Source organism: Rana temporaria, chromosome 4 (assembly GCF_905171775.1).
Source record: "Rana temporaria chromosome 4, aRanTem1.1, whole genome shotgun sequence".
In the NCBI taxonomy this organism is placed as follows: Eukaryota; Metazoa; Chordata; class Amphibia; order Anura; family Ranidae; genus Rana; species Rana temporaria.
The window spans coordinates 7256950-7272835 of NC_053492.1; the positions used below are offsets into that span (position 1 = coordinate 7256950).

At 45.3% G+C, this 15886-nt stretch overlaps 1 protein-coding gene across 1 annotated transcript in view; it reads left to right on the top strand.

Moving 5' to 3' along the window:
* Positions 1-10250: 10250 nt before the first annotated feature.
* The window catches only part of LOC120935478 (zinc finger protein 260-like), a 111592-nt gene continuing 105956 nt past the window's right edge, over positions 10251-15886 (top strand). The window contains exons 1-2 of the mRNA XM_040347529.1: positions 10251-10344; positions 14523-15392. Of these exons, the coding sequence (XP_040203463.1) occupies positions 10251-10344; positions 14523-15392 (964 nt within the window). The remainder of the gene's footprint in view (positions 10345-14522; positions 15393-15886) is intronic.

Here is a 15886-nt window from a genome sequence, read left to right on the forward strand (position 1 = left end):
TAAAACACTCATAAAACGCTCTCCATGCATCTCAATGGACCCTTTCACACTGAGTTCTGCAAGCAGCATCTTTGGAGCAGCTTTTGGCCGCTGAAAAAAACGCTCCAAAAACACCCCTCTCCATTGAAATGAATTGAAAGCGCTGTAAAAACGCCTTACCCTATCTCACTGAGGTGCTGCACTGCCGGGGCGTTGGAAAAAGTGCTGCAAGCAGCATCTTTTGGGTGCTGAAAAAACACTCCGAAAACGCCCCTCTCCATTGAAATGAAAGCGCTGTAAAAACGCCTTACCCTTTCACACTGAGGCACTGCAAAAACGCCCTAAAACGTTAGGGTCTTAGAGCAGATTGGGATTGCAGATGAGGCTTCGAATAGCGCTCAAAAAACGCCCCAGTGTGAAAGGGGCCCAAATCCTATATTTTCTGCTATATTAAATACACTAAAAATCTGTGCAAATTCATGTAATCATACAATGTTTTGTACTCAATATCGTGTTCTCTGCAAGTCCACTGCTTCCACTTTACATTTACTTCTCAAACAAAATCCACAAATCTGTGATTATGTGTGAAAGTTCTCGGTGCTCCAAACTGTGCCAGCTGTAGTGTAGCCACGCCTTCTTCCTCCTCTTACACACGTGATGGTGAGGGCGCCCCCTTAGTAGTGCTTCCCCACTCACCAGAGCAATATGACTCCCAGCTTTTCATCTACCAGAGTCACCAACATCCTTCACACTCTCCTCACCTCCGATGGATCCTCCTCGCTCACTCCTGCAAGTCTGCTGCGCTTTCTGTCAGTCTCCCTCCTAGACTCGGCTTCCTCCTCCCTCACTCCTGTATCTCACACCGTGTAACACCATTTATTAAAAGCAAATACTAAAATCTGCACTCAGTGAAGAACAGATGTTACACAACGCTTGTATAACCAACACCAGGAAGTGCTGGTTACACACAGGAAGTGATTTCACCGAAACCAGAAGTTACTTATACACACAACACAAGGCTGTGATCAGACCACAAGACGTTTTTCAGGGCTGCAGTTCCTCTGAGCTCCACAAGGTGGTGATCTCACCTCTACCCAGACAGGAAGACTCTATGGAAGACAGGACGTGATGTCATGTACAAACAGGAAGTTCCGGGTGAGAGGTGAGTCGGGAGGAAGTAGAGAGAAGACATTGTTGGAACTGGCAGCAGAGGAGGTAATAAGATCTTATTTTCTATTTACACCCAGTAACCCCGTCATGTCCGTCCTCTTCCTCCATAGTCACTGTGACGTCTTTTATCTCCAGCAGATAATAATACACACATATATAGTGTGGAAATGTAGAATAACCCTGTATATTACAATGAGGGAATTTATGACAGACATCCCAACTAAGGATGAGCTCTGGCTTGTTCGCATAGAACACGTGCAGAGCCCGCCAGGAAGTGAGCACGGCGCTGCGCTAATAACAGCCAGGGAGACATTTCACGATCCCTGCAGCCGAGCATCGGGACAATGTCTCCCTGGCTGTGATTAGCACAGCGCCGTGCTCACTTCCTGGCGGGCTCTGCACGTGTTCTATGCGAACACACCAGAGCTCATCCTTAATCCCAACCTGCAAAAAAAAAACATTTTAGGGAGGTGGGTGTGGCTTAAACTGTGCTACGAATTGAATCAATATGTGTGAGCTTCTGCGCTACTAAGTGGGTAACATCTTCCTAGTATACAGTGAAAATAATTGCAGCAAAAACTGAGTGGTGTATACACAACAACAAAATAGATCAAATAAAGTAATATAGAGTAATTGCGCAAAACATTCATATATAAACAATATGAAGACACATAAACATCAAAAAGTGCAAATAAAGGTGCTGAGTGATCAAATCTTAACTAAGAAGATGACGCTGGAAAAAATAGTGTCAGAGTCCAAATGTGAAAGTGACAGATAGGCTGCTGTGAATGGGTGTCCACTAATCCCAGAGGAAATGGAAACTCCACCAAAGACACCAGTCTGGTCTCCCAGAACTCTCACCTCAATGAGGGAAAAATAGAGCGGTCAATACATCAAACTCCACCTCACGGCAGTCTCCTCAATGTCTCCTGATACCAACGGGTGTGAACCTGATGGCTGAATGTAGTACCTGGAAGGTCTCAAGCCAGGGAAACAAGAGTGACAAAAGAGGGCCTCCAATGGTGTAGTATACAGTAAAATAGGACATTTATTGAACACAAGTTGCGCTTACATAAAAACGAGCATGTAAACAAACAGTAGCATCCTCTGTGCCGTCTCACATCACTCCTGGTGTACGTCTTGTCCTATGGCCATGTGCTACGAATTGGGCATGGCTTAAATGGGGTGTGATTTAGAAGAGTATGAGATGACTCAATTTTTTATAATATTCGGGTAGCACTACCCCCGAAGGAGCTGCTGGTTTGTTTTGAGCGGCATGTTACCTCTATTTCTTCACTGTCTAGGGCAGGGGTCTTTTCACACAAAGGGCCAGTCTACTATCCTTCAGACTTTGGGAGGGCCAGCAGGGGTAGAAAATGTCCCGAGCCCAGCATCAGAGAGAATAAATATGGCCTCAGGGTTGGTGGTCAGTAGGAGGTGTAGTGCCCCATTATTGGTATTAGTAGGGGGAATAGTATCCCATCATTGGTATTAGTAGGAGGAATAGTATCCCATCATTGGTATTAGTAGGAGGAATAGTATCCCATCATTGGTATCAGTGGAAAACATAGTGCCCCATTGCTGGTGTCAGTGGGAGGAATAGTGCCCCAAGGGCCAGATAAAGGCTAGCAAAGGGCCACATCTGGCCCTCGGGCCACAGTTTGGAGACCCCTGGTGTAGGGTATCAGATGAGAGTTGATAAAAAGTGAGTTCAATGTCCACACGTTGCGCTTCTTTTTCTGTACTTTATTTACCAAATGTGGTAAAGAATAAAAGTAGTAGTTGAAAAGGTGGAAGGGCAATAGGTATAGGTGTATAACTTATGTTCGGAAGCACTCCTGCTTCCAGAAACCACAGCTTTCGTCGCCACTCTAGCCAGAGCGGGTATTGCGCACCTGGATAGGCCTCTCTCACCAGCCTAGCAGCCAGGGTGTCGCACGGAAACATAGTAAAGTCTCTGCCACAGACCTTCCCAAAGGTGGAGATATATTCGGTCCAGAATCCTCTCAGCATTGTGTATCGCCTGGTTACTTCAAAGTACCAGTGCTATTTAAATTTAGAAAGAGATCAGAGTGTTAGTTAAACTCTGATCTGGTTAAAATGTTCACATTGGGTCTCTGTCCCAGCTTGCCTGTGCTGTGGGCTCATTCTGTTGTGCTGGGGTGTTCTTCCCACCCCAGGGCAGTAGGTGGCAACAGTGGAGTCAAGGTTTGGGTGCTCTTCCCCAGCAGCCAATCAGGAGGGTTGAGCCTCGCTGTGCATGCTGGCGGAGGGTATTTATGGGGCAGACGCCATTGGTTCTGGGTCTTCTTCTTCAAATGCGGCATCCACCTTTAGGGTGTCTGCACCATGGCACCCCGGCGTTATGGCCTACCTGGCCGGGGCGTGCGTTCCACATGGAGTTCCTGGTTCCGGGACCATATGGGTCCAGAACATTTGACTCATGGCAGGGTGCCCAGTGGTCGACTGGCTTCCCAATCCTGAAGATCCCAAGCGGTATAGCTGTTTGGTGGGGAGTCCATCTAAGGAGAGCCAATGAGAGGCTGGCGATCCAATAGGGTCTCGACAATCCACCGGGGATCGAGGTATCCGGATACTGGGAGGCTGGTCACCTGTCAGTCGGTACCTGAAATGAATTAGGAGATCCAGGCGTAATTCCACTAAGAAGGTTCATCTCCGTAACTACAATCAGGAGGGCCTGTGGCAGAGGTTTCTCCTTGAATCCATTCTAGGAGGGTCTGTGGCAGAGACTTCTTCTCAAAGGTTCGAGTGATACTCTGGCTGCCAGGTCAGTGAGAGAGGCCTGTCCGGGTACGCTATTCCCACTCAGGGAGGAGTGGCGCAAAGAAGTTTTACACGTGGGAGCAGGACTGTTTCCCTATTACTACGCCTGAATTTACTATTCTCCTTCTTCCTTCAACTCTACCTTCTTCACCACAAGTTTATTGTTTTTACCCGGCTGGGTAATAAAGAGCACAGCAAAAGACACCTGTTACGGACATTCCTTTACTTCTACTAAATGCGGGAGGATCCTGCACCTCGCGGGGGACTTGGGATGTCTGAGATGATGATACACACCTAGATTAACCCCTTCAGGGTCAGAACATTCCCCACAAATTCTCCTAATTATTTTTCAGTTTATTATTTATTAGTCTTTATTTAACGGCTTTTATGACTTTTATTTAGGTGTGGAAGGGAATATTGTTTGTCTTTCTTTACCAGCAGATCAACAGCAAAACAAACTTTACATAGAAAAAGACATTGTGATCTGTCTAACCAAAGGTAAGAGGTTCCCAGATCAAAAAAACATAAACTGAATGTTGCTCTGTGTGTTATTCCACTGGGTCCGTTCTTCCCTCATATTATCCCCCATACATTCTACAACCAGTACAATCCAGATCATTCTCTGTCATCAATTATTGGTTTACAGGGAAACCTGTATAGTTCACATGACCAATGAGGATGGAGGAGGACCGGAGTCACATGACTGAGAAGATACTAAACCTCACCCTGGAGATCATCTACCTGCTGACCGGAGAGGTGAGGAGGATTCTGGGAGGTCACATGACATCACTCTAAGAGCCCTTTCACACTGGAAACGCCTATAGCGGAGCGTTAAAATAGCGTTAAAACACCGCAATTTTACCGCGGTTTTAATTCATTTCAATGTAGAGGGGTGTTTTTTTCAGCGCTCAAAAGCTGCTCCAAAGATGCTGCTTGCAGGACTTTTCTCAACGCTCCTCCAGCGCAACGCCTCAGTGTGAAAGGGTCCATTGAGATGCATGGGGAGCGTTTTAATAGCGCTTTTTTTACGGCAAAAACGCACCAGTGTGAAAGGGCTCTTATCTCTATTAATAAAACACAGGCCTGACCGGAAAGGTGAGGAGGATTCTGGGAATTCACATGATATTATTATTATTGTTTTTAATACAGAGATTTCCTCTTGTGAAGTCAGGAGATCATATGACCATCACAGTGCCTCCATGTGACTCCCTAAAACCTGAGAGACACAACATGCAGAAGATTCTAGAAGTCACCAAGAAGATGATGGAGCTGCTGACAGGAGAGGTGAGCGGTGCCGGGAATTCTGGGACATTATCCAGTAACAGACAAGGGGTGTGTCTGGATGGTGACTGTATCATTGTGTGTGTCAGGTTCCTATAAGGTGTCAGGATGTCACTGTCTATTTCTCCATGGAGGAGTGGGAGTATTTAGAAGGACACAAGGATCTCTACAAGGACGTCATGATGGACAATCGGCCGCCCCTCACATCACCGGGTAAGAGGAGACTTTATTGTAAAGGAGAGAGCAGTATGGAGGCTCCACCTAGATCCCCCATCATCTGATCAACAAATAGAAACAATGTATTCAGTCAGTGTGTGTGTTTCCTACAGATGGATCCAGTAATGGGAACCCACCAGAGAGATGTCCCCGTCCTCTGTATTCCCGGGATTCCACACAGGAAGGTCACACCATCTGTCATCATCATCAGGTAGATGAGGAACAATCACTGATAGTATCATTAGGATCTGTACATTATCTGTATTGTTACCATTGATGTCATTTTTATTATATATTCAGAGTGGAGACCTGAGAGATTCTAAAGTGGAGGTTAAAGCAGAAGAAGAAGAGAGGTATGTGAGGGATGATCAGCAGTCTATGGAGGAGGATGGAATAACGGGGACATTTATAGAGGAGGACACTCCTACAGAGATCAGCACAGGTGGGTCATTAACACTAAATACATTCCCCTGACTTCAGGTTTCTGACCAATCTAGGTACTTCAAGTTCATTTATGATGTTTATAATAAGGGAGCCATACTTGCAACAACTCTAGTTTGGAGGGGAGGCCTGTCCACATGGTTCGAATATCTGGGACAGGAAGGGTGCCCCTTTCTTGTTTTCAATCTGAGTTTTATTAAGTTCTGGTAGTTCCCAGTTATACATACATTACTACTATAATCGTAGCAATCAAGCATACAAATATGATACATATTATCTTAACCAAAACGTCTAACAAACATACATGAGGGAGATAGAGGGAAAAAAGAAAAAGAAAATAATAAAATAAAATAAAAAAAAAAAAAAAAAACCCTTTCTTGGTTATTACCAATAGATACATCTCCCTGTTGATATTGTTGTCCGTACTTTATGTATCTAGACTGGATTTATGGAGATTCTGGGGTTCAACTGGCAGCAAAATGATCATTTTTACCATAGACATTACTAGAAATAGGCACCTGGGTTATGTGTTTTGGGTCTTCTGCCCCATGTCTGGGTCTAATAATAGGATTTTTAGCTTACCTGTAAAATCCTTTTCTTGGAGTACAGCACGGGACTAACAGAGCACCATAGTAATTACTATGTGGGTTATACATCACCCATAGGTGAATGGACACTGGTACACTCAAGACAGGATGTCCCCCCTATATAACCCATCCTACACAGGGAGTACCTCAGTTTTTGTAGAAAAGCAATATATATATATATCCCAATAAGAGGGGGGACCTCTGTGTCCCGTGATGTACTCCAAGAAATGGAGTTTACAGGTAAGCCGTTATAAAAATCCTATTTTCTTTATCGTTCATCACGGGACACAGAGCACCATAGTCATTACTATGTGGGATGTCCCAAAGCAATGCCATCTGAGGGGAGGGAGACACAAACCAAAGCGGCTGCCACCAGGCGTGAGGACCTATACCGCTGCCTGCAGTACACTTCGCCCAAAGGCGACATCCTCTTGTCATCTTACATCCATCTGATAGAATTTTGTGAATATATGCACTGATGATCAAGTAGCAGCCTTGCAAATCTGAGTCATAGAGGCTTGGTGATGCACTGCTCATGAAGCACTGTCTGCCCTGGTGAAGTGCACTTTAACCTGAAAAGGCGGAACCCTTCTTTTCAGACCATCAGCCTGACTAATCACCTGACAAATCCACTTGGCAATAGTTGATTTCTATGCTGCCTGACACTTTCTGGGGCCTTTTGGCAGCACAAACAAAACATCAGTTTTCCATATCTGAGCTGTTACTTTCAGATAGGCCTTAACTGCTTTCACTACAGCGAGAGAATGTAACAATTTTTCTTCTGCAGAACGAGGTTCTGGAAAAAAGCAAGGCAGGGAGACATCCTTATTCAGATGAAAACCTGACACTACCATGGGCAGAAAGGTTGGGTGAGGACGCAACACCACATTGTGCTTATGAATAATTAAGTATGGCTCTTTACATGAAAAAGCAGCCAATTCTGACACTCTTCTTGCGAAGGTAAGACCGGAGAAAAGACTGGACAGCCATCACTTCCACGAAATTCTTAAAAAGTTGCTTTTAATTGTAAAAAATGGAAACAGCACTACAAGTCACAGCAGACAGTGGGGTGGATAGCTGACGCGTTTCGCACTGGGGTATCAGCGCTTAGTCATATGAGAGGACACTGATTGCTGAGTGCACTCACCTAGAGCGACAGTTTCCCTTTTCTCTTCTTGCGAAGGTTACTGCAACTAAGAACACCAACTTACTTGTCAAAAGAAGCAAAGCAATATTGTGTATCAGCTCAAAGGGCTGTCTTTGCAAAACCGACAAAACTAGATTCAAATCCCATTAGCACAAGGGTGACCTAACTGGTGGAGTTATCTGAGTTACCCCTTGTATAAAGGCCCGGACCAAAGAAAAAAACTGCCAAGGCTGAAATCTGACCCTTGATCGTACTCAAGGCCAGCTTCAATTCTACCCCAAGTGTAGAAAGGCAAATATTCTACCCATGACATTTTCGAGGTTGTCAACCCTTGGTTTCACACCAGGAAACATAGGCCCTCCAGACCCTATAATAAAGGGTCCTAGAGGCCGGCTTTCTAGCATTAATCAGGGTGGTTACTACTGAACCTGAAAGCTCTGACTCTTTTTAGGATGTGGGCTTCAATAGCCAAACCGTTAAATTTAGCGATTGTAAGGCAGGATGGAATACCGACCTATGCGACAGCAGGTCTGGACGAGATGGAAGAGTCCATGAATCCCCTACTGCCATCCTTATGATCTCTGCATACCAGGATCTCCTGGGGCTACTAGGTTTACCAGCTACCGGCTTCCCTTCCTCCTTGATCCTGCAAAGAATCTCACTCAAACAAGCAGCAGTAGCAGCTGAACTGGGTGGAACGCATGAATCGGTGAAAACTGATCCCACTGGGTCACTATCATATCTGTTGAGTACACGATTGGATCCCTTGTTCTTGACACAAAGCTGTCCAACTTCTGCTTCAATTTTCCTTCTTGGTTCCTTCTTGGTTATCAACCACCAACTGAGACTCTGGCACACCTTTGGGGCCAAATTCTTTGGATAATCCAAGGCTTGGGTCTTCTTGTTCTATTCAGACAGAATACTGTTTTGCAACAGTCTTGAATGAAACTGGGCATAGAGTACTGCTTCGAATGAAGCCCCCATCTTCCCTAGCAACCTGATGCAAAGGCGAATGTAAGGACCATTCCTTGCCCTGACTACCTGAAACAGCTCTCTTATAGCGTTGACTTTTGCCTGAGGCAAAAATACGATTTCCTGGGCTGTGTCTAAAACCAAACCTTAATACTCCAGTCTCTTTACTGGTCGTAAGGATGATTTCTCTAGGTTGAGAATCCAACCCAGGTGTTCCAGATACCTGACTGTACTGGACACCCCCTGGTCTAACCATGCCACTGACTGATCTACCAGCAGCAGGTCGTCTAGGTATGCCATTACTGCTATACCCTGGCCCCTTAGTCCTGCTAGTACTGGGGCCAGACCTTTTGTAAACACCCAGGGAGCGGTGGCTAACCCAAAGGGCAAGGCCACGAACTGAAAGTGGCGCTGTTCCACCGCAAAACACAGAAACTTCTGGTGAGTGGGAAAAATTGGCACATGTAGATACGCATCTTTGATGTCTATTGATGCTAGAACTTCTCCTCCCCGTAGGGTGGACATGACTGACCGTATTGACTCCATGCGAAAACAGCGGACATTTAGGAAGCAATTCAGATCCTTGAGATCTAGAATGGGTCTGACATCTCCATTCGGTTTTGGTACCATGAAGAGATTTGAATAAAACCCCATGCCCTGCTCTTCTGATGGGGGTCTCTATTATCGCCCCTTGAGACATCAGTCGGTCCAGTGCCAGAAATAAGGACCTTTTCTTTACTGGGTCTTTGGGAATGTTTGATCTTGGAAAATGAAACAGTGGAAACCTTTTAAACTCTAGCTTGTAGCCTAGGCCTACCACAGAGATGACCCACTTGTCTTGGATCTCCTCTTGCCAAGTTTCTGAAAACCACCAAAGTCTTCCCCCCACTCGATCGAGCGGGGGCTCCCCTTCATAAGGTCGCCTTGGGACTTTATAGGCTTCTGTCCCCAGAGCTTCTTCTGGCCCTGTGCTTGGCCATGAGGCTTACCCTTTGATCCTGACTGCGGAGGCTGTTGTGACTGCCTAGAAGCTGTTTCCCCTAACAATGGAGAGGAAGCACGTTTGAATGAAGGACTCTTACTTCTTCTCTTAACTGGCAGAAGGGTACTCTTACCACTAGAAATTTTTTGGATGTATTTATCCAAATCTTCCCCAAACAATGTTTCCTCGTGAAAGGAAAAAACAGCCAAAAGCTTCTTACGTTCCAACTCAGCTGACCAATTCTTTAGCCACAGAATCCTACGCATATGTACCAAAATGAGCGCAAGGCACGACGACTGATTGATAGAATCCTTGATAGCACCAACCGCAAAGCATAAGGCCCTTGGTATCTCAGCTAAATTTTGATCAGGCACCTTCTTGATAACCTGCTTAACTTGGTCCCTGAGGGATTGACAAATGCCTATTGCTGCTACCGCAGGTTGTGTTACCGCACCGGCTACAGCAAACAAGGCTTTAAGCAAAGATTTCAGCTTTTTATCGACTCGATCTCTGGACATTGTCCACTGGACAAGTCAAACTCCTGTTTACAGAGGAGATAGCAGCATCTTCTGCTGGCAAACCCCACTTTTTAGTACATTTTTCCTCCATGGGATAAAGAAGAGAAAACCTCTTGGGAGGAAGAAAATGCTTATCTGGGTGATCCCAGTCATCATAATCAGCTGCTCCCTCAATGGATGTACAAGGAAAGCATGTGAACCCTGCGGGGGCTTTAGAGAACCCAAAGAGGAAAAGGGAACATCATCCACCTCTGCTGGGGGCAACTTGTATCCAGAATGGACCAACTCCATAAGGGATTGAATCAGCAATTTTTGGGATTGCAAGGCTGAGAAAGGTTCTTCAGACGCTGACCCCTCAGAAGAGGAGCCATCTGTATGCCCCACTGCCTGATCCCTAATAAGGTATTTTAACAGCTCCTGCCCATTCCGGTTCCAATACTGGGAGGTCAAGGGCCGGAGAAGGGGATCTGCTGCGTTTTCTCCCATGCATTTGATACACTGCCGATTTTGCTACTTACAAAGCATGTCTGTAATTTTTATTATAGGTACCCTTCAACTGTGAGAGACGGAATCTAAAAATCCAGAAAATAACGTTGTATGATTTTTAAGTAATTCATTAGCATTTTATTGAATGACATAAATATTTGATACATCAGAAAAGCAGAAATTAATATTTGGTACAGAAACCTTTGTTTTGCAATTACATAGATCATGCGTTTCCTGTAGTTCTTGAGCAGGTTTGCACACACTGCAGCAGAGGTTTTGGCCCACTCCTCCATACAGATCTTCAGTTTTCGGGGCTGTCGTTGGGCTATACGGACTTTCAGCTCCCTTCAAAGATTTTCTATTGGATTCAGGTCTGGAGACCGGCTAGGCCACTCCAGGACCTTTAGATGCTTCTTACGGAGCCACTCCTTAGTTGCCCTGGCTGTGTGTTTTGTCGTTATCATGCTGGAAAACTCATCTTCAATGCTCTTGCATAACATGAAAAATCAAAAGTGCTAATTTTTAAAGGCTTATATGCATGGTATTGTCATAAAGAGTGTTTGGGGACCCGGGACCTGCCCCAATGCAAAAAAAGTTTTAAAGACGCCCATTTGTTCGGGAGCAGTGATTTTAATAATGCTTAAAGTGAAACAATAAAAATGAAATATTCCTTTAAATATCGTGCATCAGGGGTGTCTATAGTATGCCTGTAAAGTGGCAAATTTGTCCAGTGTTTAGAACAGTCCCTGCAGCAAAATGACATTTCTAAAAGAAAAAAAGTAATTTAAAACTGATCGTGGCTGTAATGAATTGTCGGGTCTCGGCAATAAAGATAAAACTCATTGAAAAAAATGGCATGGGTTCCCCCCCCCAGTCCATTACCCCTTTGGGCCTGGTATGAATATTAACCACTTCCCGCCCGGCCTATGGCCGATTTACGTCCGGGAAGTGGTTATGAAATCCTGACAGGACGTTCTAGAACGTCCTGCAGGATTTCATGCCGCGCGCGCCCGTGGGGGCGCGCATCGCGGCGATCGGTGATGCGGGGTGTCAGTCTGACACCCTGCATCTCCGATCTCGGTAAAGAGCCTCCGGCGGAGACTCTTTACCACGTGATCAGCCGTGTCCAACCAGCCGTCAGCGTGTCTGACAGACGCGAGTAGAGGATAGCCGATCGGCGGCTCTCCTGACAGGGGGGGTTAGCGCTGATTGTTTATCAGCGCAGCCCCCCCTCGGATCGCCACACTGGACCACCAGGGATGCCCACCCTGGAGCACCAGGGTGGGCAAAAAAAAAAAATGCCAGAAAAAAAAAAAAAAAAAAAAGTCTAAAAAATAAAAAAAAAAAAAAAGCATAAAGAAAAAAGATGCCAGTCAGTGCCCACAAATGGGCACTGACTGGCAACCTGGCAAAAATCAGTGCTGCCACCCCAGTGTCCATCAGCGCCACCCCAGTGTCCATCAGTGCCACCCCACAGTGCCCATCCATGCCCAGTGCCCACCTATCAGTGCCCATCTGTGCCACCCATAAGTATCCATCAGTGCCGCCCATGAGTGCCCATCTGTGCCGCCTATGAGTGCCCAGTGCCGCCCATGAGTGCCCATCAGTGCCGCCTATGTGTGCCCATCAGTGCCGCCTATGTGTGCCCATCAGTGCCGCCTATGTGTGCCCATCAGTGCCACCTATGTGTGCCCATCAGTGCCGCCTATGTGTGCCCATCAGTGTCGCATACCAGCGCCGCCAATCAGTGCCACCTCATCTGTGCCCGTCAGTACTACCTCATCGATGTCCATCAGTGCCATCTCATCGGTGCCCATTAGTGCCGCCATATCGGTGCCCGTAATTGAAAGAGAAAACTTATTTACAAAAAAATTAACAGAAAAAAATAAAAACGTAATTTTTTTTCCAAATTTTCAGCCTTTTTTTAGTTGTTGCGCAAAAAAAAAAAATCGCAGAGGTGATCGAATACCACCAAAAGAAAGCTCTATTTGTGGGGAAAAAAGGACGCCAATTTTGTTTGGGTACAGTGTAGCATGACCGCGCAATTGCCATTCAAAGTGCGACAGTGCTGAAAGCTGAAAATTGGCTTGGGCGGGAAGCTGCGTAAGTACCTGGTATGGAAGTGGTTAAGGGGAACACTGAACCAAAATAAAAACTGTGTGGGGTCCCCCCAAAATCCATACAAGGCCCTTCAGGTCTGATATGGATATTTAGGGGAACACTGCGACAATTTTTTTTTAAATGGCGTAGGGGTCCCCCAAAAAACCATACCAGACCCTTCAGGTCTGGTATGGATTTTAAGGGGAAACCATGCTCCAAAAAATAAAGAAATTACTATTACTATTTTTGATACTTTTCTTTTGTGAAATGGTAGGGGTACAATGTACCCGTTACCAATTCACATAAGGGGGGGCTCTGGGGGTCCCCTTGTTAAAGGGGTCTTCCAGATTGTGATAAGCCGCCCACAGACCCCCACAACCACCGGGCAAGGGTTGTGGGGACGAGGCCCTGGTCCCCATCAACATGGGGGCAAGGTGCTTTGGGGTGGAGGGGCCTGCCCCAAAGCACTCACCATCCCATGTTGTGGGCATGTGGCCTGGTAAGGTTCAGGATGGGGGGTGCTCTCTCATCCCCCCTATTTTCCTGCGGCCTAATTTGGGTTCAGGGTTCCCCTTAATATTCATACCAGACCCAAAGGGCCTGGTATTGGACTGGGGGGGGAAACCCATGCCATTTTTTTTTCAATTCATTTTATCTGTATTGCCGAGACCCGACAATTCATTACAGATCTGTTTTAAATTACTTTTTTCCTTTAGAAATGTCATTTTGCTGTGGGACTGTTCTGAACACTGTAAAAATGTGCCACTTTACAGGCATACTATAGACACTCCCCCAGGTACGATATTTAAAGGAATATTTAACTTTTATTGTTTCACTTTAAGCATTATTAAAATCACTGCACTCTGTGAAAACCCAAACGGGTGAGGTCTTGCTGAACTTATGCTTGGCCTGAACCATTTGCCCATCGCTAGTCCTGACCACTATAAACTGTATGTTGTACATTTACATTTTTCTGATACTATATAGTCTTATCTTTTGTATCCTATATAATAAGTTGTACATTACATAGTCCTTCTTTTGCACCCATTTCCTATCAGTTGGACATTTTATATCTGATGATGTGATTGGAGCACAGACTTTTAAATGTTAATAATAATGTGATACCATCCTCAAACTTTGGAACCTTAAACAGAAAGTGATGATGAGGGAGGAGTCAATAACCCAATCATGGTGGTCTTCAGGATCAGTCCAGTCTTCATCTTGGTTGTTCTCCCCCCATCCTCACTCTCTGACCTCAGGTGGGGCTCAGCCCCACTTATTCATGACTAAGTCATGGATTATATAAGGAAGTGCAGTACTTCTTGTGTTGGGAAGATGGCAATGAGTGATAGAGGGGGTGGGGACACTTGTCCTATAATCCCCTCATCACTGTCACTCCTATAAAAGACAGTTCTCGTTGTTTCCTCACTCTCTGACTAAGGTCCATGAATAAAGAAATGATCTGGTAGGAGATCAGAGGACCCATTTACTAGTTACCTTGAGGGTGGAATTGTAAGATCCTCAGAGACAAAGCTGCCTGATGTGGGCGGAGTCCTGGTTTAGGGGAACCAATCTGCTCATGTCTAGTAATAATCTTTGTATTTCTATTTTAGTAGATGGACGGGAGATGAGGAAAACCTCAGAGGATTGTCTCAGTTTGTCTCCAGACTGTAAAGTAGAAGATGAGGACATCACACAGTATAGTCCAGGAGAAAACCCGACTACCTCAAATGTCCATCCGGCACCACACAGTGTAGATGGACCATCGTATTCCTCTTATGCTGAGGAACCTCAGACTGTGAGGGACGGTGCCGTCCTTCCAACAGATAAGAGGTTTACCTGTACTGAGTGTGGGAAGTGTTTCTATTTTAAATCCCATCTTAATGTACATAAAAGATCTCACACAGGGGAGAAGCCGTTTTCCTGTCCTCAGTGTGGGAAATCTTTTTCAGAAAGGTCCCATCTTTACAGACATCAGAGATCTCACACGGGTGAGAAGCCATATTCATGTTCTGAGTGCGAGAAATGTTTTGCACAAAAATCTGATTTTGTCAAACATCAAAGATCTCACACCGGGGAGAAGCCGTATTCCTGTTCTGAGTGCGGGAAATGTTTTTCACAAAAGTTCAGTCTTTACAGTCATCAGAGATTGCACACAGGGGAAAAACCATATTCCTGTGTTGATTGTGAGAAATGTTTTTCAAACAAGTCACATCTTTCCAGACATCAGAGATTGCATATGGGTGAGAAGCCGTATTCATGTCCTGAGTGCGGGAAAAGTTTTGTACTAAAATCAGGACTTGTCATACATCAGATGTCTCACACGGGGGAAAAGCTGTATTCCTGTCCTGAGTGTGGGAAATGTTATTCAACGCATTCCAGTCTTTACAAACATAAAAGGTCTCACACAGGGGAAAAGCCATATTCATGCCCTGAGTGTGGGAAATGTTTTTCAGACAAGTCCAGTCTTTCCCGACATCAGAGATCTCACATGGGGGAGAAACCGTATTCCTGTCCTGATTGCAGGAAATGTTTTTCAGTGAAGTCCTCTCTGTATAATCATCAGAGATCTCACACAGGGGAGAAGCCGTATACCTGTCTTGAATGCGGGAAATGTTTTTCACGGAAGTCCAATCTTTACACACATCAGAGATTGCACACGGGGGAGAAGCCGTATTCCTGTCCTGAGTGTGGGAAATGTTTTTCACAGAAGTCGTATCTTTACCGCCATCAGCGATCTCACATGAGCGAGAAGACATATTCCTGTTCTGAGTGCAGCAAAAGTTTTTCACAGAAGTCTACTCTTTACAAACATCATCAGAGATCTCACACAGCGGGGAAGGCCACTTTCCTGTCCTGAGTGAGGGAATTGTTCCTCACTGAAGTCCTGTCTTCCTGTACATCAGGGATCCCACACAACCCTTGAGGTGTATTAGTGCCTTGAGTGCGGGAAATGTCTTGTATATGAATGTTGCTGGACATCACAGCTCTCATGTGGGGAAGAAGCACACCCTGATATACACCTCAGATATACTCCATGGCTGATCTTCATCATGTAAGAAACAGTTCATAAGGAGATCAGAGATCACCAAAGACATGGATGAAGTGTTGTACCGTGTTGGCCATTGATAGCAGGATAAAAATAAAAATTGAGTCATTACCTTTCGTTGACTGAGTAAATTTTGTGGTGTAAGATTTCACAAACACTTAGAGGTCAGTTTTT